Source organism: Rutilus rutilus (assembly GCF_951802725.1).
Source record: "Rutilus rutilus genome assembly, chromosome: 5".
Lineage (NCBI taxonomy): Eukaryota > Metazoa > Chordata > Actinopteri > Cypriniformes > Leuciscidae > Rutilus > Rutilus rutilus.
The window spans coordinates 12,092,993-12,115,986 of record NC_140213.1 but is presented as its reverse complement, the minus strand read 5'-3'; the positions used below and the strand labels follow the sequence as shown (position 1 = coordinate 12,115,986).

General features: G+C 39.7%; 1 protein-coding gene across 1 annotated transcript in view; it reads right to left on the bottom strand.

Annotated features, from left to right (window-relative positions):
• The window catches only part of spon1a (spondin 1a), a 278,835-nt gene that overhangs the window by 22,930 nt on the left and 232,911 nt on the right, over window positions 1–22,994 (bottom strand). The window contains exons 8-11 of the mRNA XM_084409250.1: window positions 14,424–14,625; window positions 12,543–12,683; window positions 12,045–12,120; window positions 2,449–2,631 (exon numbers count right to left, since the gene is read on the bottom strand). Coding sequence (XP_084265376.1) covers window positions 2,449–2,631; window positions 12,045–12,120; window positions 12,543–12,683; window positions 14,424–14,625 — 602 coding nt within the window. The remainder of the gene's footprint in view (window positions 1–2,448; window positions 2,632–12,044; window positions 12,121–12,542; window positions 12,684–14,423; window positions 14,626–22,994) is intronic.

Below are 22,994 nucleotides of genomic sequence, written 5' to 3'. Positions count from 1 at the left end.
CTTTTCTTAAGCAGGCATTTCAAGCTATCGGTCCTAATTTGTTGTCTATCATCAACAAATGTCTTCACACCGGGACCGTTCCCATCTCTCAAACATGCTTCGGTTTTTGCCTCGTCTTAAAAAAAAACTAATTTGGATTCTACACTTCTGAGTAACTTCTGGCCAATTTCAAATTTACCCTTTATCTCAAAATTTTTAGAAAAAGTGGTTTTGAGTCAACTCCAGTCTTTTTTGAATGATAACAATATCCATGAGAAATTTCAGTCTGGTTTTAAAAATCGCCATAGCACAGAATCGGCTCTCTTAAGAGTCATGAATGATATAATGCTTACTACCGATATCGGGCAATCTGTGGCTTTGGTACTTTGATAGATCTTAGCTCTGCATTTGACCTGGTCGATCACAACATTCTCATTTCTAGTCTTGAAGCGTGTATGGGTTTTTGGGGTATGGTGCTACAATGGTTCCATTCATATTTAACTAATAGGAGTTACTCAGTCTGCATCAGGCAACAGTCTTCGTCTGAAATGAAATTGGGGTCTGGCATTCCTCAGGGCTCTATTCTTGGCCTGGAACTGTTTAATCTTTATATGCTCCCTTTGGGTTCTATTTTATCTAGATATGGGGTATCTTTTCATCTGTATGCCGATGACACACAAATTGACTTGCCTTTAAAGTGTGATGATAAGCTTGCTTTAAAGCCAATATTGGACTGTTTGGATGAACTAAATGAGGGCAAGACTGAAATGATCTTGTTTGGTTCAAATGATCGCAGTACACATGATTTTGATCTCCAAACGTTGTTACCTTATAGTTCCACTTGTGTTCGGAATCTGGGGTTTTGGTTTGATAACAACCTTGAATATGATAAACAGATAAGTGCTGTGGTTAAGTCCTGTTTTTACCATCTTCATCTTTTAGCCAAGGTTAAGCCCTTCTTGTCTGTAAAGAACTTTGAGATTGCCATGCATGCTTTTGTAACTTCCCGATTAGACTATTGTAACTCTTTATATACTGGTGCCCCTCAGATATGCATCACATGTTTGCAATTAGTTCAAAATGCAGCTGCACAACTTCTCAAAGGGAAGTGTAAATGTGAACACATTACACCAGTTTTGATCTCGCTTCATTGGCTACCGGTTAAATATAGAATTGATTTTAAAGTTTTGTTATTTGTTTTTAAGTCTTTTCAGAACCTGGCTCCACAGTACCTATCTGAACTACTTCATCTGCCCATACAGTCAAGATCACTAAGATCGGGGGACTCTAATTTACTATCTGTCCCTAGAACTAGACTTAAAAATAGGGGTGATCGTGCTTTTTCAGTCATCGGCCCTACGCTATGGAATAGCTTACATCAGATCCGGCCAAACCTTGTCAATTTTTAAATCAAATTTGAAAACTTTTTTTTTTTTCAATAGCTTTTAATATATCTTTTTTTTTCTTTTTTTTCTATCTGATTGTTTGTCTTCTTGGCCTTGTAAAGCACTTTGGTCAACAGTTGTTTGTAAAAGTGCTATACAAATAATATTGTATTGTATTGTAATTCTTGCTGAACTGGTGCAAATCTTATTAAGCAAACAAACTAAGGTTGAATTTGCTAGTATATTGATTATCTCAGGTTGCGGTCAAGAAATAGTGTCTAATGCTAAACATTTGGGACCCCAATCATACTCCGTTAATAACATCACATTTTCTTTGTCACTGTTTGAATGAACGAATTTTTGTGTGTTTATGTTAGATTAGTTTGTGTGTATTAGAATAGTTAAAGTCTTGGTTGATTTTACATAAAAGTGTCTTGTGCTGTGTGCTTACAAGTTACTGCCTTAAACTGTAGATTTTGTTACCTTGCTCATAATCAGTGATCATAATTTTATGATTTTATTACTGTAGGACACAGGATACTATTCTGTCCAGAATTGATACAATTATCGGTGGACGAATAGTTAATAAAGTGTTAAATATTAGTTTTGAATCATTTGTATATTAATTCAGTTCTTATTCACTGTAAATCAATCATCCTTTGAGTTATATTGATCCTAGTTCCCTTACAACAGAGACGACAATGATATAATTTTCAAAAACGCGCACTTTGAAACCATTTTCAAAAGTTTACTTTTTCAGACGACAATGATATAATTTTCAAAACGCGCACTTTGAAACCGTTTTCAAAAGTTTACTTTTCTGTAAACAGCCCCTTAATTTGAACCTTGAAAAAAAGACCTAGAGACCCCTGCATTCATTGTATTGCACCCGGCCCTGCTGTTTTTAAAATGAGAACATGTCCTTTATGGATGGCCCTTAGAAGGCAGCTGCCTATATAAACAGTAGACAGTAAGATTTCTCACTATGGTTTTAAACAGAGCTTTGAATATGAATGACAATATCTTCCATGTACATTTCCATCTGGGTAATGAAACCCTGATTTTGTGTGTGTTTGATTCTGACCCTCATCACTGCAGCCAGGCCCCATGCAGGGCTCAAAGTCTTGTGTATGTGGACAGGGCACGCTGAGATCCAGCTGTGCCTTTAGCATTCTCTGCCTCATCCTCTTCCCCTTCTCACACGTTGAGGAGCTGCACGCAGACCATGGAGACCAGTTGGAGTAGATACATGTCTCTGGAGTGTCGTCTGACAAAACAGAAAAAAATAAAGTAGTGAGAGGATGAAAAGTTTAATAATAAGTACATTTTAGTTTGTTAGCTAAGAGAGTGCCCATGAGACAAAATAATCACTAATGGAATCTTCAAAAAATATTTCCTTTGCTTTTACTAAACTTCAGTGAGATTAAATGGAGGAAAAAAAAAAAGAAAAAGAAGAAAAGATTTGTTGCTTGAATTTATTCATGTTTCTACAGATAAAAATACCACAACAATCTCACATGTGTGTCTCCTCTGGAGTTTCAGAGGAGAAATGTGCTAACCGGGATTTGCCAAGATGCTAAAGTCTACAATAAAAAAATTAGAGACTTAAATATTAACTCTTTACCTGTCACGTGTAGTTGCAGGAAGGCAAACGGAAATTTCCAACATGAAGGTTTAATGGTAATAATATAAAGGATAGCAGGACAGGCAGCAACACACTATACACAAACTAGATCGGACAAAGATTGACTGAACTTAATGCAATGAGTATTGCGTAGCTATACGCAGTGGGGGAAACTCCTTTTCCTCGATTTACTGAAGCCTAAAATGTAAAACGCATTTTGCAGCTGCACAGCTAGCACAGTGAGTGTCTGGCTCACTCAGTGGCTGTGCTGCGCCAACTGCACATCCAATGGCGCGGACGCCTCTGACGTGTGCGTCAATGAGCTAGCATCACACCATTACACGTCAGAGCCCGCCATGGGGGCATGGCCTTAGCCTATATTAGTCCCCGAAAACGCCATTTTAGCAGGTTTAAATGACTGAAGCGACAACTTGCCAGGTTACCATAATGCGGCCGGCTACGCAATACTCGTTCCCTACTCTCAGGGAACCGAGGTTACGATCGTAACCGAGTAGTTCCCTTTCGAGAACGGTCACTTCGTATTGCGTAGCTATACTCAGTGGGGACGCCATGCAAACCGCCGCACTATAAGTAACTGGTTGTCTACTGCAGCTCAGGACCCCTGAGCTCACAGAAACAAGCCAGAACCCATACTGAACAGACCGGACACCGTCGGGTCTAGTAATATATATATATATATATATATATATACAGGGTGCGATTTGTGAAAAAAACAGAGGGGGGGATGTTTTGAAAAAAAATTATTCATAAAAATAAATCATGATAACATGAACTTCATCACTGCATTTTCAGGAATTGTAAAATCTTTTTTCTTATTAACTCATGAAGTAGCCTAACGCAATATTTTTACTTAATAGCTTATCTTTCCCCACACATATGAGCTGTGATCATGCACAACGAAAAAACCTGTAAGAATGAACCACGGATTGATTGCAAAGTTAAACCATCACAGTAGAAACAGTTTTACTGCTGCTGTTAAAGTAATAACGTTAACTTTACATCGCGATGCTGAGCTACAGTGAAATGATAGAAAAGACAGATGCATTATCTGTGTTAGTCAGTTCGCCTCATTTGCGCGAACTGGACACGCCCGCGCCGCGCTAAACGCCTCATTCGCGCCGCAGGACCTCTAGACGCGCGTAAACGCGTCTTTACATTGACTTAACATTGAAATCACTCGCGCCAGATGCTCAAGAGTGAGTAATCAAAAAACCTTTGCTTTAGCTTTATTTATTTTTTAATTTCGCTTTAGCCTCAATTGAGTGAAACACCGTATGTGTAACTTCGGCCATTCTCAGTGGTGTGACTGGAACACTAACTCTGCTTGTCATCATAGAAACAGATAATCAGATTGTGATGTTTATTCCCGCTTCAGTAATATGCTGAATATTATTCAGCATATAACTGAGATGAATATGCCTTCCTTTCAACACACAGCTCCACTGCCCAACCGTCTCGCAAGTGTTGATAGGCTATTACTCGTGAGGTGTAACCAATCAGATTGAGCAACATTGAGCAACAGAGAGGCTGCGGCAGCTATATCAGAGCAAGCCAAAGTAGCGCATTTTAAAATAAAATTGACTTTAATCAAACCACGGATCCATGATAAGTTTTGTGATCCGTCTCACCACTAGTGTAGTAGCACTGATCACTTTGAGGGGGGGATAAAAATAATTAAGCAGAGGCAGGGATACATTGACCAGAAAGGGGGAAATCCCACGCATCCCCCCTGGCAAATCGCACCCTGTATATATATGTCAGTAACTTAACCAATATAATGCACCAATAAGACCGGGCACTGTCGGGTCTATTAGTATGGGGAAATATAACCGGCCAAAAGGCGGGTTTTATAATAAAATGGATATGTGATTGTGCACAGTGACATCATTTGTTGACAAGACCAGACACCGTCGGGCCTTAATCATACCGAAAGTACCTTTGCCTGCAGGGAAGGTACCTCCGTGTTATAGAACTTCATAAATGTGGAAGGCGAGGACCAGCCGGCCGCCTCACAAATATCCTGAATGGGAAACCCAGAGGACCAAGCCCAAGACGAAGCCATGCCTCTCGTCGAATGAGGTCTAATACCTATAGGGCAAACCTGACCCACTGAGGTATATGCCATAGATATGGCATCCACTATCCATCTAGACAGTCTTTTCTTCGTGACTGGATAACCCTTAGATCGGCCACCAAAGCAGACAAAGAGCTGTTCTGATCGTCTAAAAGACGCAGAATGCTCCAGATAGATTCTCCATGCTCTGACAGGGCAGAGTAGATTAGCCTCCCCATCCTCAGCAGAAGGGGGAAGAGCTAATAATGTGATAACCTGTGCTCTAAACGGCGTTGAGAGCACTTTGGGTACATAGCCATGTCTGGGTTTGAGGATGACCCTGGAGTCATCCAATCCAAACTCCAAACAGGAAGGGCTCACGGAGAGGGCCTGCAGATCCCCCACTCGCTTGATAGATGCCAGTGCCAGCAGGAGAGCAGTCTTTAGCGAGAGAGGTTTAAGATCAACCGACTGGAGCGGTTCAAAAGGTGGACTCTTCAGGGCCCCAAGGACCGTGGAGAGGTCCCAAGAAGGCACAGACGGAGGTCTGGAGGGGTTCATCCTCCTAGCTCCTTTTAGAAACCGTACCACCAGGTCGTTTCTTCCTAGTGATTGGCCAGCCACCAGAGCATGATGAGCTGCAATGGCTGCCACATACACTTTGAGTGTTTTTCCGAGCACCAGCTGGAGACCACTGACCACTTCAGAGCATAAAGGTGCCTGGTAGACGGGGCCCTAGCCTCAGTGATAGTGTTCAAGACCTTCTCAGGAAGGTCCCTGGGTACCCGTTGAGGGGCCAGACATGGAGGGCCCATAAGTCAGGTTGGCCTGGTTGAGGAGGTCTTTCCTCAGCGGAACAGGCCAGGGGACAACTGAACCAGCTCTGGAAACCACGGCCTGGATTCCCAGAGGGGGGCCACTAGGAGGACTGGGCATCCACTCTCCCTGACCCTTTTGATGACCTGTGGGATCATTGAAACGGGGGGAAACGCATAAAGGGGACGGCTGGGCCAGAGATGGGCCAGCGCGTCCCTGTTCTTCGAGAAGAACACTGCGCAGGTGTTGGTTCTCGAGGCGAAAAGGTCGACTTCGGCCTCGCCGAACACACTCCATATCAGACTGACCGTCTGTGAGTTCAGGGACCACTCGCCTAGGGGAGTGTTGCCCCGTGAGAGCATATCCGCACCCAGATTCTGAATGCCAGGGATATGTGCTGCCCTCAGAGAGCTCAGATTGGTCTGTACCCACAAGAGGAGGTCTCTCGCCATGACGTACAGGTTGCCCGACCTGATGCCGCCCTGGCGATTTATGTAGGCCACAACTGACGTGTTGTCCGTGTGGACTAAGACGTTGTGACCTTAGAGGTTTGACAGAAACGCTTTGAGGGCCAAACAAACTGCTTTAATTTCCAGACAGTTATGTAAGCTCTGCTCCGTGCTTGACCAGAGGCCGGAGACAGGCTTGCCCTCGTGCAGCGCTCCCCAACCTAGGTTGGATGCGTCTATAAAAAACACTTTCCTCCTGGAAACTACCCCCATGGTCACACCCCCCGCCAGGGAATCAGGGTCCGTAAACAACCGTGATTCACCATGATGCGCAGGCTGCCTGACTGCCATGCATGGGTTGGCACACAGCGTTTGAGCCAGTGCTGCAGCGGGCACATGCGCAGTAATCCTATACGGAGTACTGATGATGCCGCTGCCATGAGACTGAGAACTTTCTGAAACTTCTTTAGAGGTGTGCGCTCGCCTGCCTTGAATGAGGCTGCTAGCGTTCATACAGAGAGCACGCGCTCTCGTGTAAGCCGCGCTGTCATTGTTATAGAGGCGATAACTGTGCCCAGAAAGACCACACTCTGGCTGGGGTTCAGTTTGCTCTTGGTTACACTGATTTTGAGACCCAGACATTTCAAATGGCCAAGAATCAAATCCCTGTGTGACAGCAGTTCGGTTCTCGTCTGTGCCAGGACCAGCCAGTCGTCGAGATAATTTAGCACGCGCACTCCCTGATGCCTCCATGCACTTCGTAAACAGGTCACAGGTTTAATTCGTTTGAAGTACTTGTGCTAAATATTATGCTCTTAGAAGTAAGAAAGAAATCCCTATTATCTCTAGCCTTGGCTACTGTATATAGACCTCCAGGGCCCTATGCTGATTTCCTAAAAGAGTTTGCAGACTTTCTCTCAGATCTATTGGTCAATGTCGATAAAGCATTAAAGGGATAGTTCACTTTGAAATTAAATTTTGGTATGTTTTAGCTTACCTCAAGGGCATCCAAGATGTAGGTGTCTTTTTTTCCGCAGTAGTTTTAATTTTGATATTTTTAGGTCAAACCGTTCTTGTCTGACAGTCATATCATGCAGGTCTATGGTCACCACCTCAAAGAGCATGCACAGAGTCCAAATTAAAACAATTCCCCATCGTCCAAATTAAACAATCCCCCAACAATTACAAGAGGTAAAAACTATATAAATACTGTTCGTTTTCTCACACAAACCGCTCGTTTCATGTCTTAGGCCATCAATGTGTACTTACGATGGGGAATTGTTTAATTTGGCATTTGGAATTTTAGTTTGTCAGCTCCAGTTTGTATCCAGCCTCTCATGGAAACTTCAGATGCCCCAACACCTGTGAAGAGACGACTCGACGCCTGTGAAGAGACGACTCAACGCTGGCGATATGTTATGCCCTAAATTAATACATGATTAACTAACTGTATTTTTCAATGTACATTTCTTAAATGCACTTTCTGTAAAGCTGCTTTGAAACAATATGTATTGTGAAAAGCGCTATACAAATAAATTTGAATTGAATTGAATTGAATTGAATATTCCTCCCGATAGCCGGCGCTGTAGCCTTGGTAGCACGCAAGGCTAGGTCCGTGGCGCTTCGAAGGTCTCGGAAGGCCTCAGGGTCCGGGCCAGCCTTGTCCATCGATTGGAGGAGTTTGGCCTGGTAAACCTGCAAGCACGGCCATCGTGTGCAGGGCCGAAGCAGCCTGACCAAAGGCAGAATAAGCGCGTCCGGCGAGGGCTAAAGTATTTCGGCATGGCTTAGTTGGATGAACCGCTCTAGTTCGCCAGCTAGCAGCGGTGTTCAGGCAGAGATGAGCGGCCACGGCCTCTTAGAGGGGCGGCAACGACTCGTAGCCCTTTTCTGGGCTGCCGCACGTGGCACAAGAGGAGTGAGGCATTTGGAACAACGCTCGCGCTCTTATAAATCACAATAATAATTTAAAAGGATATGCGTCGACGCTGGATGACCACAGGAGAATGGCGACAAGAGAAAAACGACTTCTGTGATGAAGGCGTAGTCTGCTGTATGCTGCTCGCTCAGGCTGATAAGGTTTGTTTCAACAGCGAAGGCTTTCAGAGGATTCAGAGACGTGAAGTTGTCGCTGAAGGAGTGAAGTCTGCTAAAATGGCGTTTTCTGAGACTAATATAGGCTAAGGCCACGCCCCCTTGGCGGGCTCTGACGTGTAATGGCGTAATGCTAGCTCATTGGGCAATGGATGTGCAGTTGCCGCAGCACAGCCAATGAGTGAGCCAGACACTCACTGTGCTAGCTGTGCAGCTGCAAAATGCGTTTTACATTTTAGGCTTCAGTAAATCGAGGAAAAGGAGTTTCCCCCACTGCGTATAGCTACGCAATACGAAGTGACCATTCTCGAAAGGGAACTGAACACAGGTGATACAGATGAACTGATAATGACAGTGAAGATGACACATGACATGTGATGACAGGCAGACAAGTCCAATGAAAACAAACTAAACTAAACACAACACAACTATGACATTAACATTACATTCTCCCAAGACCAAGAGATAACCGCTGACGTAAGATGAAGTCAAGATGAGGCCCGCTTCAACATATGCTTTTGTTGATTGCCACAAAAAAGATGTTGGCTTTAATTTACTTGACTCTGCATACCCATACACAAAAGAAAAATATTTGAAATATATTTTCAAAATATATTTTTGGAATATATGCAAATATATTTTTGGAATATATGCAAATATTTGAAATTGGCCCTTTAAATATATTTTAGTTAAATATATGCAAATATATTTTCATATATGTTTACATATATGTTCATATATGTTTTAACTTTTGCAAATTGTTTCATTTGAAATATATTTAGAAATTTTAAAAGTTAAAATTTTCACAAACAAACAACACATTTTAGATTTTTAGATAGACCACTTCAGCCATGGATGTGGGCATGGGAGAGCAGTGCTCTACCACTTCCCCCACCCACATTTTTCCTACTGGTCGGGGATCGAACCGGCAACCCTTCGGTTACAAGCCCGAAGCCCGAAGCCCTAATCAGTAGGCCACAGCTGCCCCTTTACTGACTTTATTGGCCTAAAATGACAATTTTATGTAGGAAATAACACACAGAATGCAGAGTTTTTTTTCCCCCTATTTTTACAGAATTGAATACAGTTATTTAATAGTGTGTGTATGCAGTGCATCATAAATATTGTGCATATTTTCAATATTTAAATGACTTCAGGAAAGATGTCAATAAAACAATAAATCTAATAATTGCACTTAGTGTTAGGTACGTGCCACCTAATATGGCCTAATAGTCCTAGGAAAGCAACTATCTGTCATTTTACATTGCAGTCATTTAAATGTAAGTACAGTATTTATTATAGCTGTGTGTCATAATACAGTAGTGAAATATGGTAGCCTACTGTTGTGTATAGGGGAAAAGGTAGAGGAATTACTATGATCAAAATACATTTTTGACCCTTCTTTAGCAAGCTAAACATTTTATGACCATATATTTTGTCATATATTTTACATTACATGTTATAAATGTAAATATCTTTCACACTTAACATCATATATTTTTGTTATATTTCAGAATATATTTCAAAATGATAAATATAAGTGAACAACAACACATTTTTGACACTTTAAAATATATTTCAATATATTTTTTTTTTTCTGTATGGGTCAGTAGGTGATGCTATGAGAAAACCCTCCATGTGTGTCAACGGTACCTCAAAAGAATGTGCTATCACTCCTCAGGATTCTATCATTTAGGAAAAATATATTTCTGCCCATGCTATCTTCAGAGTTTTGTTCAGCTTCAGTAACTCACCTGTTCTTGATCACCTACAGAAGCTAGATCTGAGAATAAACCTTCAGAAGACTGAGGCAACAGACCGTATTCCTAGGGGTGGAACTGAGCTCATGCATGATGCAAGAGTGATTGTCTACAGCCTGTCATTTCGCCTTTGTCTGAATTGATTCAGAACAGGGCAATACATTTTTTTAGGTCTGTTCACAGGCTTATGGGTCTCATGGCAGCAGCTTCACCAGTGGACATGCTTTATATGAAACCATTTTAGTGGTGGATTAACAATTGAGGACTTTGTCCTTGTTGGTTTCCTCACCACACAATAAGTGTTAGGAGCAAATGCTATCAGTTACATTGGAAATAATGGAAGTCCTTTGGGCAAAGCAGCTTATGGAGGTCCCTCAGCCTAAGGAGTCTGGGAGGGTGATATCTTTGCGTGCCACATAAATGACCTGAAAATGATGTTGTTTTCTTGTTTTGAGCAGTTTCCTTCCAGACATCCAGGACTATCATATGGTCGTCAGGTGGAGGTTAGTTTGGTGCATTCTTTTTTAGGTGCAGAAAAAAGTTTATGTCTCTAAGGAAAGTGCATATCTCAGATTGGTTAAATATGGGAGCAGATCTTCTCTCAAGGCATGGGTTAAAGCCTGGAGAATAGCAGTTGCATCCTCAAACCATGGGTCTGATTTGGCTAAAATGCAGCAGGGCAGAGGTGAGTCTGATTCCCTGTTTGTATGCTTTCTCGCAGATAAGTCTGCTTCCAGTGGTTCTTATGAGAGTGCAGGAAGACATAGTGGATTTTCTTCTGGTGGAACTCTCTGATTAGTTCTAGTGTTTTGTCAGAAATTACGGAGACCATTTTGAATGCAAGAGCCCCCTCAACTGCAAAGTCACACTTGGAGAGTGTTCCCATAAATGTCACCTACTCAGGGAACCAATTTGCATATGTAAGAGACGTTATTAAAGATAATAATTTTATGTAAGACCAACAGATTATAGAATAATGTATGTTCCCAGCTCTTAGGTCTAACATTTTATGTCGAATTGGAAAGGAAAAAAAGTATTCTTGTGGTTTTAAAATTAAACTATCTTCCAAAGTAATACAGAACTACATCCTGACAGCTACTGGCTAAATTATCTGTGCTAGAATTGAGGGTGGCTGAAAAAGAAACATGAAACAAGAAAATCCATAGCTCTAAACAGTCAGCAAAAGAGTTATATGAATTAAATGTTTTACAAAATTATCCAAACATGTTGAAGTGATGCCAGGCTACAATAGTACAATAGATACATACATATATATATATATATATATATATATATATATATATATATATATAGTATTACTCAAAGTATAGAAGTGATAAGGGTATTTTCATTTAAAGGCACATATAGCTTTTTTTTGTCAAGAAGCTCTACTGGATCGCCATACTGCATGTCAACAGCTGTATCGTGTTACTATTGTTATTTCTCCAACAGTTGTATCGTGTTACTATTGTTATTTCTCCAAAGGAATTTTAGAAGAAATATCAGAGACAAAGTTGAGATTTCATTAAAAGATTGAATAAAAGAACTATGAAAGTTTTGGTAACACTCGTTTCATGTCAAGAAGATGCTGTTTTCTGTGCTGCAAAAAAGCCTACAGTAACCACTCAAGAATTTTCCACTTGATTAGACTGGAGGATTTTAGGAAATTGAAGTTAAAAGTCAGTCTCTCTCTCTCTCTCTCTCTCTCTCTCTCTCTCTCTCTCTCTCTCTCTCTCTCTCTCTCTCTCTCTCTCTCTCTCTCTCTCTCTCTCTCTCTCTCTCTCTCTCTCTCTCTCTCTCTCTCTCTCTCTCTCTCTCTCTCTCTCAAGGTCGCCTTTGATGAAAAGATAAAGATATGCAAACCTTCTTCTTTTTCCTCCTGGGCAATGTCAGCCACAATGTCGTCCACATTATCAGGCACAATGTTGCACTGCTCACCCTGCAGACATCAGAAAACAACTCAAACTTTCAAATAGATTCTAAATGATGTCCCTCATTCAATCATATTATTCTACACAGTGATGGGAATTGATTCACTATTTCTATCTGATTGAAAACCACAAAAAAGATGACACAGGTTATACTTTTCCCTGTGTTTGTCCTAATTCCCATACAGTAATCTAACTCTCTCCCAATAAAGTATGTATGACTTTCAATACTTCCATGGCACTGTTGTGACATGCTGGCTTCATCAATATGTATAGTCTGTTGTTGTAGAGTTATTTTAGCTCTCAGTTTATAGACTTTTATGACATGAAGAATGCAGAGATATTTTGCACAGTAATAAAAGCTAAAAATGCAACAGCTAAGAACTTTTTCTTTTGAAAACGTAATTTTTCTAAGACAAGTAAAGAAACAGACCTTGCGGGCAATTCTCTCCACAACAACTCTGGCCACAGGAGTGATTGCGCCACCCTCTGGGTCGTAGAAAGGGCTCTGTGGATGGTCTAAACTTGTGAGGGGACGAATTTTCTCCTGAGGTGCTGCAGGCTTGTTGGGAGACTAAATAAACATTAAATAAATAAACCAGTTAACCAAAATGTCAGATGTTCAAGTCATTTAGGCCACATATGAAGAAAAAAACAATATCAGTGTTAAGAATTAAAGGGATGGTCATTTTCTGTCATTTAATGCCTGCTACAAATTGTACGATTTTGGTCGTGGCTACTAAACAGTCATACAGCGAGAGAGGTTCAAAGATGGCCGTTGTCCGGTCTTGCAAACAAATGTAACCTGCAATTAATTTTATGACAGTGTCAGAAATTTAGCATGATCATCTCACATTGTGTTTGCTGCTATGACCTACGTCTACTGACGGGCCAATAAAAATTAAACATGAAATGGCGTATTGATGAACACGATATGACGCCAAAACTTACAAAATTGACATGCCAAGTTGGCCTGTTTTCCCTAGCCCTGACCGCGTCCATAATCTCCTCTTTCACTTCCTCCCCTTTTTTTTTCAGCCCACATAAAAACCACAATTGCCAAAATGCGATTCATCTTGCTCTATTTGTTTACCAATAGTGCATGCTGATGATGTTTTATTCTTCTATACTATCTTGCGTCCTAGCCTACGATTCAATAGTGTGTCATCATCATACAGTCTACATACATGTAATACCCAAGTTTATTAGAACCATGTCGTACAGTGTGATTTTTAATGATCTTATAAGATTGCCAGGACTGTAAATGACAGAATTGTAGTTTTTAATGATCTTATAGGATTGCCGAAATCGCAGTCTGTAGCAGGCAAATCAAGATAAAACTAAAATAATTAAACATCCAAAGGGATTGTCATTATATACGGTTATTCCATATTTTTACAGTTTAAAATCAACTCACACAACAAAGAGACCACCAAGCCTTTAGGCTTCGAAAAGAGAGATTATCTCCACAGTCAACAGCAGCAAGGTCGCTGAGAGAGGTTGAATATAACAGGCTCAACCAGGGGAGCAATATAAATTATATACACAGACCCACTCCCCAACGATAGGGGAAAAATTCAAGTGAGGAATCCAAGGTTGTGTTAAGAGCGGATTAATTTAAAGGAATGTTCGTGGTTTAATACAACATGAGCTTTATCAACAGAAAAGAAAAGAAAAGAAAAGAAAAGAAAAGAAAAGAAAAGAAAAGAAAAGAAAAGAAAAGAAAAGAAAAGAAAAGAAAAGAAAAGAAAATAATTGTGTAAGGTGAATGTTAAATATCCTGTTCATAGAGATTACTTTATATTTAATCAGGAATATTCCTTTAACCACCCAACCACTCCACAAGTAAAAATAGTAACCTCTCAATATGTAAATTAAACAAAAACAAACATCATTATCCATGGGAATGATGTCAATTCAAGCAGATGTTTTGTTCAGACAGACTGACACACACCAGTAGATGGCAGAGTCAAGCTATGGTCATGAATGTATGGTCTCAAGTGGACCACTTCAGCTGGCAAATTGCTTTTTTTTTATTAAGTCATAATTTTTCATGTTTTCATGTTTTTATTTTGCTGTGTTATTAATACAAAGAGAACTCATTTGGTGCAGTTTACTTTGAGCATGTGTATATAAGTCACAATCTTTATTATCCAAAGACTTCACTGTAGTATTTCATTGACTTGAAAAACCATGTAGAACAAAGGTATGAGGCCACACTGAAAAGATGTTTTAAGAATTATAAAAAAAATATATATATTATTAGTCATTCAAATCTGAAATAGGGAAATTTGATCGTTCCATGAGTGCTCACCTCATAAGTGACTCCGCTGTCTGTTCCTGCATCCCATGGGATGAGGTCCTGAACCACCTTCTGGACCCAGCCACATTCTCTGGTGCAAAGGTCTTCTGATGACAGACCAACGTTCCAGTCAGGACTAGGGCCCAGCATCGTCAAAAAGGACATCAGGTGACGTGTGCGGTCAACTGAGAACTCGGCTGAGGGAGCCGCTCGACTGAGGTAAAGAGAAAAATCAGATGACTTCACATTTAGATGGCATGCATCTCATTCATACATGAGAGGGTGGTAAAAGAGAAAACCATATACAAAATATAAAAAATAACAAATATGTTTGTTTGGTCACACTTTAGTTTAGGGTGCAATTCTCACTATTAGCTAACTAATAACTACGACTTTTGCATCAATGAACTTCTAATTACCACTTAATAATAGTTAGTAAGGTAGTTGTTAAGTGTAGGTATTGGGTAGGATTAAGGGATGTAGAATATGGTCATGCAGAATAAGGCATAAATATGTGCTTTATAATTACCAATAAACAGCCAGTATCCAAGTAATATATATGTTTATAAGCACCTATAGGTAATAGTAAGAATTGGACTCTAAATAAAAGTGTTACCATTTGTTTGAATACAATTAATTTTTTATTTTTTTTCATTATCATCAATATTCTTTTGTATTAGGATATTATTTTAATGACAATGAAGCACCCCCCCCCCCCCACACACACACACACATACACTTTTTTAATGTAACATAATATTGCAATTACTGTAAAGCAAGCGAATACTTAAATATTTAAATTGGAAAGCATTTATACGTATATAAATATTGATATAATGAACAATATTTCATGTAAGGGATAAAGTACTATAGGAAACTATAGGCAGGAAGAGTGATAGAAAGTATAGTTAAAAACAAAATACAAACTAGAAAGCTTCAACACAAAAGTTGTTTTTTCTTTTTTTTTTCTTGCTGACAACAGTACATTATCACTTATAAACCCCAGAACCCCCATTACTAAGCAGAAAGTTTATATTGACTGTAGATTATATTTGGTTATTACCAGGGTTTGAAATGAACACCCGTAAACCCGCCAAATGCGGGTAAAAATCAACTGTGGCGGGAAACGCTGTCAAATCACTAGCCAATTTGGTGGGTTACTTCACTTTGCTGGGGAAGTTCGTATAAGCCAAATCTGCACAGGCAAAGTTTAGCGTGAGTCATCATGATATATTAAATACAGCATATTGCAGAATCTGCGAATATCTGGCTTCCTTGAACATACACGTCACTACGCAACAAATAACGGTGCGCTTGTTCATTTGCATTGAATCAATAGCGAAGATTAAAAAATATTATAATGTGGCGATACTTGCCTGGGGTAACTAACCCCATAGAAAAAAGTAAAGACCCGCCAAACAACAAAGGAAACCAAGAAAAGAAAATTAAAAGTTCTAATACCAAGTGGCAAGCTGGGCACGAGTGGCTCGTCTTTGACTCAACAAACAATGTTTGGAAAAACACAAAACAAAAATTTTGTTACTGGAACCAACAACTTCAAGGTAGAGGCTGGCAAAGACCATACATTTTTGGTGATGAGGATGAAAGCGGAAGGGAGGAAATGGCTGGATGACAGGATTTTGTCCCCCCCCCCCCCCCCCCCCCAAAAAAAAAAATATATATATATATAAATAGTATAATATAAATAAATTATATATATATATATATATACACTAGAGCCCGACCGATATGGATTTTTGGGCGCCGATGCCGATACCGATAAAAAAAAAAGCCAGATACCGATATATCGGCCAATCTTATTTATGTGTATATTATAATACAGTAGCAATATTATTTATGTGTATTATAGTACAGTAAGTTTGGACACACTTTCCAATTGGTGTGTACAAACTTTTGATGGGTACTGTATATAGAATACACAGTATAAACAGAATAAATATATAAACGTTTTGCAATGATCACTCAAATGTGGTGATCAAACACTTGTGTGACAAAGATATGTAATGGAGGCAGGGTGAATGATAGAATGAGAATTTGAGCTGTAACCAAACTAGTTTGCATTGCATTTTATATTATATTATATTCTAAATACTGTTGCATAATCTTCACTAACTACTTTGTCTTTTAATTTAGTCACGTTATTTAAAACATAACTTGTATCAATAAATATATCAAAAGTGTCACTGACAAAACCTTATCTTCTATTTTTAATCTTAATTTCTCTAATATCTACCAGTGGAGGAAGAACTCATGTAATTATAAACGTTTTCATTATGATATTATTCATTTTACTTTACTAAAAAGATCTATGTACAGTAGTTTTATACTATTTTAAATAAGTAGTAAGCAAAATGTACTAAACGTGAAACTAGGCTACTCTTAATGCAAAATGGCCCTATATAAAGTGTTATAATTACATAAATTATTGGAATATTGCTTGATGTTGTAACGTAGCAGAATGAGCTTTAAAGGGGGGGTGAAATGCTATTTCATGCATACTGAGTTTTTTACACTGTTAAAGAGTTGGATTCCCATGCTAAACATGGACAAAGTTTCAAAAATTAAATTGTAAGTTTGAAGGAGTATTTCTGTGCCAAAAATTGTCCTTCCGGTTTGTCACAAGTTTCGAAAGTTTTTTTCGAGTATGGGTCTGTGTGACGTCAGCTGGGGCGTAATTTCCTTATATGGGTCCTAAGGGCACTTCTCCCGGAAAGGCGCGGGCGCGCGCGCACATCCGTAGACCAGCGAGAGAAGAGAGCCAAAGCAGTACGCCATCAAAGTGCTCTGCTCGGCTTTAGGGAAGTCAATGTCACCAAAGAAGTGTGTTTTTGGTTGCCAGGGCAAGACAACTCTGCACAGATTCCCAAAGAACCCAGCGTTAAGGGACCAGTGGATGGAGTTTGTTTTTTCAGAGCATCAACGGAGTTGTGCAAGTGTTCTTGTTTGTTCCCTGCATTTCGACGATGATTGTTTTATAAACAAAGCCCAGATCGACGGATTTGCAGATCGTCTAATGCTTAAGGATCGAGCAGTCACAATGTTCGCGGTCGTGCGTTGGAACCGGGCGGTGAGTAAAACTGCTTCAAATGTCTGAGTGTTGTTAACTCGGCGCGTTAGCACAGCTTTAGCTTCGCCCACACGGCACACCTCCAGCCGCTCGGTTTTTTCCGGAAAGACTCGGTACAGCCTATCTTTCTTTTATAAATATAATAAAACTAAAGACTTTTTGAAGATTTGAAGGATGCAATACTACTCTATAGGTACTCAAGATTAACATGAGATTGACTGAAAATGAGTGTTTCACCCCCCCTTTAACACTGTGTCTACACCGGACGCGGCCGTTATTTTTTTTGCCACTTTTGCCAGTTCTTTGTGACAGCTTTTAGGTGCTTTATTGGCAGCGCCATCCTTACATAAATCACTGCACGCAGCATTTTTTTAAATATTCATTTATCGGCCATTATAAATGCCGATACCGATAGTTAGGAAAATGCCTAATATCGGCCGATAATATCGGCCCGCCGATACATCGGTCGGGCTCTAATATACACACATACATATATATACACATATATATATTTATTTATTTAAGCTGTGGCGTAGTTAATCTGGTATATTTCTCTTTTTTTCTTCTTTTTTTGGCTAGTAGAAGTTCTGAATGGCCGGATAACTTAAAAATTGTACTGTAGTAGCCAAATTGGCCGGTGAGTGAAAAAGTTGATTTTAAAACCCTGGTTATTGCATGACTACTTACAAAATAAATAAATATATAAATTGACATAAAATACAGATTTTTTAAAATGTTTAATTCTTTTTTTCAAGTGTGATTATTCAAATATTAATTAAATGTGTGACAATTCCAAGTAATCCATTTTGTTTTTGATTATATTCTCTCCATGGGTACAGCAAGTTTAACAAATTTAAATAAATAAATAAATAAATAAATAAATCTTCTTACACAAGGTGATGTTTTTGTTCAATCCATCCTTCAATCCAAACTGAGTCTAACTCCCTTTCTCCACAAAAAAATACAGAGCAAAATAATTTACACAAAGATCTCTATTTTCATAACCAAAAAAGTTTCTAAACCACTTTTCCCATACAGACAAACACATACATATCACACTTACACATGAAGATAACTACAGTGATCATCACATTGGATACATTTCTGTCTGCAGGTCTCTGTAACCCCAATTTCTCTCCATTTCCAGACATACATGTATATCTTTCCTTTGCATTGGCTCAATATGGCTGTCAGAGATGAAGTTCATCTCTCCAAGATTTTCTGTTAAAAGAGAGAAGTGTAGCAAGCTCAAGCTTGATGGACCACCAGGTAGATGTTTACCATTGAAAGGATCACAGTGTCAAACATTTGTACATACTCACAGAGTGTCGGGGTTTATTGTGTCCTCATGGGATGAACTAGTCTCCAAGTCTCATTTAACCATCTCAAATAAAATGTATGAATCTATTTAAACTAGGGCTGTAAATCAATTACAACTTTTAAATCGATTTTCAAATTATTTATATGATATGTTGATCAATTAATTGCATAAATTATTTTTTGCTGAGAAAATTCCTCAAATGATGATCATTCAAAGACATTCAATTATTGTGGCAGACTATTTAAAATAGCTATTTTCTGTTTTAATATATTTTAAAATAGAATTTATTACTGTGATGCAAAAGCTGAATTTTCAGCAGCCATTAATAAGTCTTCTTTGTCACATGATCCTTCATGAATCATTCTATACTGATTTGATGGAAAATAAACATTTCTGATTATTATCTCAGTTGAAAATGTCTGTGCACATTCAGGACTCTTTAATAAATAGAAAGCTCAAAAGAACAGCATCTATTTGAAATATATGCCTAGTTCTGTCATGAAACTCTAGATGGCGCATGCTGATGGGTCCTTAAAGCAACCTGATGATATTCACAGCATTAACTACTTGGCACAAGTTAATTGGTTCATGTTGCATCTCCAGCCAATAAGCTTGCTGCTCACAACATTTAAATGACTGGTTAGCATGCACTATAGCAGTTTGCAAGCACACTTTCAGAGGTCCTCCGAAACACTCCTTCCCCAGCTCCACCTGTATCGATCTGCAATGGGTCATTTATCTATATATGCTATTTGTGCCACAGCAGTATGTCTTACAAAATCACAGCAGCGTATCAGCATATGTATTGGTAGTAGTAAGTTCCTGTACTTGCTCCGCAGCAGCAGCAATAATCTACAACAACAGCAATAATCAGCAGCAGCAGCAGCAGCATTGCAGATCTTTTCCTCCAAGACCAAATACATCAACATTTTCATATCCATTACTAAAGCTACCATGCTAAAAATGTTCAGAGAGTTGTCATGATAGAAATATATATATTTACTAACACATTATTTAAATCAAAAGTGAACTAACATGAAAAACAATGACCAACTGTATTTTCTTTTTTTTTTTTTTACTAAGAATAACACAGATTAATTAAAGCTGCAAGCAGCATTTATCGGGGTTCAAGCTATTAAGGCCTTTAAGGTTTTTAAGCACAAAAGCATCAAAAGTTATTAAGTTTTATTTAGCAAGCATTTAACCACTGACATAATAGATGGAAAACACCATTTACAGCCAATACAGGCAATGTACCATAGGAAATAAATGGTTTTAGTGCCACCTATTGTCCGATCTCCATACAATTTGGCATGCTTGTTAATGATGTTATGTTTTACGAATCCTTACAATTACAATAGGGTTTCAGCATTTCATGCTTGAACCCCTAATAAGAATGGAAGCTTTTTGCCATTTATAGCGCCACCTTTGGTCCGATCTGCATGAAACTCTGCATGCTTGTTCACCATGTTATGACACATATGCTCATCAATTTTGGTGAAGTGCTGAGTTTTCATTTGGGATTTATAGGCTTTTGAGTGTATTTTACCATGCCCCTTTTCTAAATGACCCTATTACAGCCATCCAAATGCAAAAGTTCAACTTTTTTTTGATAATTATTGATCTAGAGAGTCCAGAGAATTGTCATAGACTGGTCTGGTTCCGATCGGGCGAAAAACCAGGGACTAGTAGTTCGCAAAAGTAGGTTTTGGACAAAATGGAGCCTAGATAGCTAGCCTTTGGAGATATCCATTTTGTCCGCCTTGAGCCAGGGATCACAGTGGTGTAAGGCACTTGAGTCTAGGTCAAACGGCCTAAGAGTTATGAGCGATTTTGTACTTTTGGTTGCTGTAGCGCCACCTATGGGCCAATCGGGGTCATACTCTGATAGGTTGCCCCCAAATTGAGGCCTACCATCTGGCCAGGTTTCACGTCTCTAGGCCTTACGGTTTGGCCTGCACGATGCGTTTTACGAATCCTTACAATTACAATAGGGTTTCAGCATTTCATGCTTGAACCCCTAATAAATACTGTAACAAATGCATTGTTCATTGTTAGTTCATGTTAGCTTATACATTAACTCAGTGTTTCCCAAACTTTTTCTGCCGGGCCCCCCTTTTGTAGAGAAAAATATTTTCTAGTATAGGACACTCTCAGACATGACCTTGATTGCAAAGGATTTATTTGAAATATTGTAAGTAATACAGTACTAGTTAACTACTTAGCCTCTTAACTTTTCGCATAAATACGCAGTGGGGTCTTGTATTACCCTAAAGAGGTTTCTTTTGCATAACAATTTGCTGACTGTACACTATCCCTTAGCCTTGTGTTACGTTTTAGACAAGTTGCGATACTGGAAAGGACCACATGGAGATGCCAAAAAATACCTAAACCTACCGCCTTGACCTGACTGCATATATGCCTACAACAGTATTTAGAATTTCTAAACACAGCAAAATACACATGACAGACAAAAACATTATCCTGAATGTGTGTGGATGTTAATGTGCATGAATATATTGAATATATTGAAATGTGTCTGTGCATAAATGCAATGTGCGATCAGTGCGTCGAGAGCGCACATACATGGTTTGTTTGCGCATAAGTATAACGGACTCACGCATGCTTATTGCATGACTCCTGTACATCACTGCAATCATCTCGATATCACAATTCTGATCCATCAAAACTTTACTAGCAATAAGCCGGTTTGCTTTATCCGGCCGAGAAACGTAGTTTGCGTAGATGTTTTGACGCACCGTTTAGTCTGTATTTCACACGGCGTGATGCATGAGGGATTGCGCTCTTAAACAATCACAGGATATGACAGAGCTTGTGTTTTAAAGCTAAACACACTCTGGAATGAATAATTCACTGAAAACTGGCTGCGAGTCACTGTTCTCTCAGTCATCTCTGACGTAATAAGCCTGGTACCCTTTTGAGGGAACAACGACGCTGCGTTATGGGGTTGACACAATGGGAACGCCTTCAGCATGAGCTGGTGTCTGAGTCACGTGTAGTATACACCAAGATATTGGCCTAGGATAAATTCAGGTGCCGCAGCGACGTGCATAATCAATTCTATAAATAACACCTGCGCAAGAGCGTCACTAGCTTCTTGTCTTCAGAAGCTGATTTGTCTGTCACTGTGTGTGAAAACTGTTTGTCTGTTTTAGAACAGGAGGGAAAAAACAGAGCCCCCGCTCTATTCCTGGGGACAACGGTAATGTGTCCTCTGTCTTGGAGCGGACCATGCTTGAGGGAGCTGATTGCCCTCGCAGTAAGCGTTTTACGGTGAGGAAGTTCCGCTCCTGCCTCGTCCTCTTTAATGATGAAGGGAATTTTATAGACCAGTAGATTGGGTCCCGCGTCTGCCAAGGCAGCATGTTGACTTTGATCATGATGCTTGCAAATGGAGCTGTTAGAGTAGCGTGAGATGGGCGCTGCCCTTTCTCTCGCTTTATCTACAGACTCCAAGAGTCCCGCCCAGGAGTTGGAAGCTCGCTCTGCAATCTCTTCCCTTCTGGATGTGGACCTGCTCTCAGGGGGGTCTAGTTTTGAGGTTTAGAGGGAGATTAGTCAAGTGCAACCAGCAGGCAGTTATCATCTTCCTCTAAAACCTATGAGGAACTGCTAGAGGTCGTCACTCGTGCAGTGGCTACTTTAAACATTGAGTCGCCCGATCAGAAGATGGAAGTGCCTTGTAGTAAACTGGATGAGCGCTTTTTCAACCTCCCCTTCTTTCCCGATCTTCGAATCGGACAATGTTCCACAATCTTCGGACAATCTTTGAATCGGACAATGTTCCAAACCTCAGATCCACACTGAGATCTCAAAGTCGTGGAAAGCCCCTTATTCCTCCCGTGTTCATAACCCAATGATGACGGATTATTCGACTATTGTTGGGTTCACTGAACATGGGTATAAGTCGATGCCTCAGGTAGAAGAGACGCTTACGGGCTATCTCTCTCCCACATCAGCTTCGTCATTAAAGAGCCCAGCCTTGCCCTCAAAGCAATGCAGAGTTACATCATATTTAGTGGACAAGGCTTATGGGGCAGCAGGTTAATCTGGTGGGTCCCTGCACACCATGGCAGTGTTACAGGTCAACTGTTTAATAGAAAACCTAGTGTTGTTTTAAATTTTACCCAGCTTCTTCAAGTTTGCATGGTGT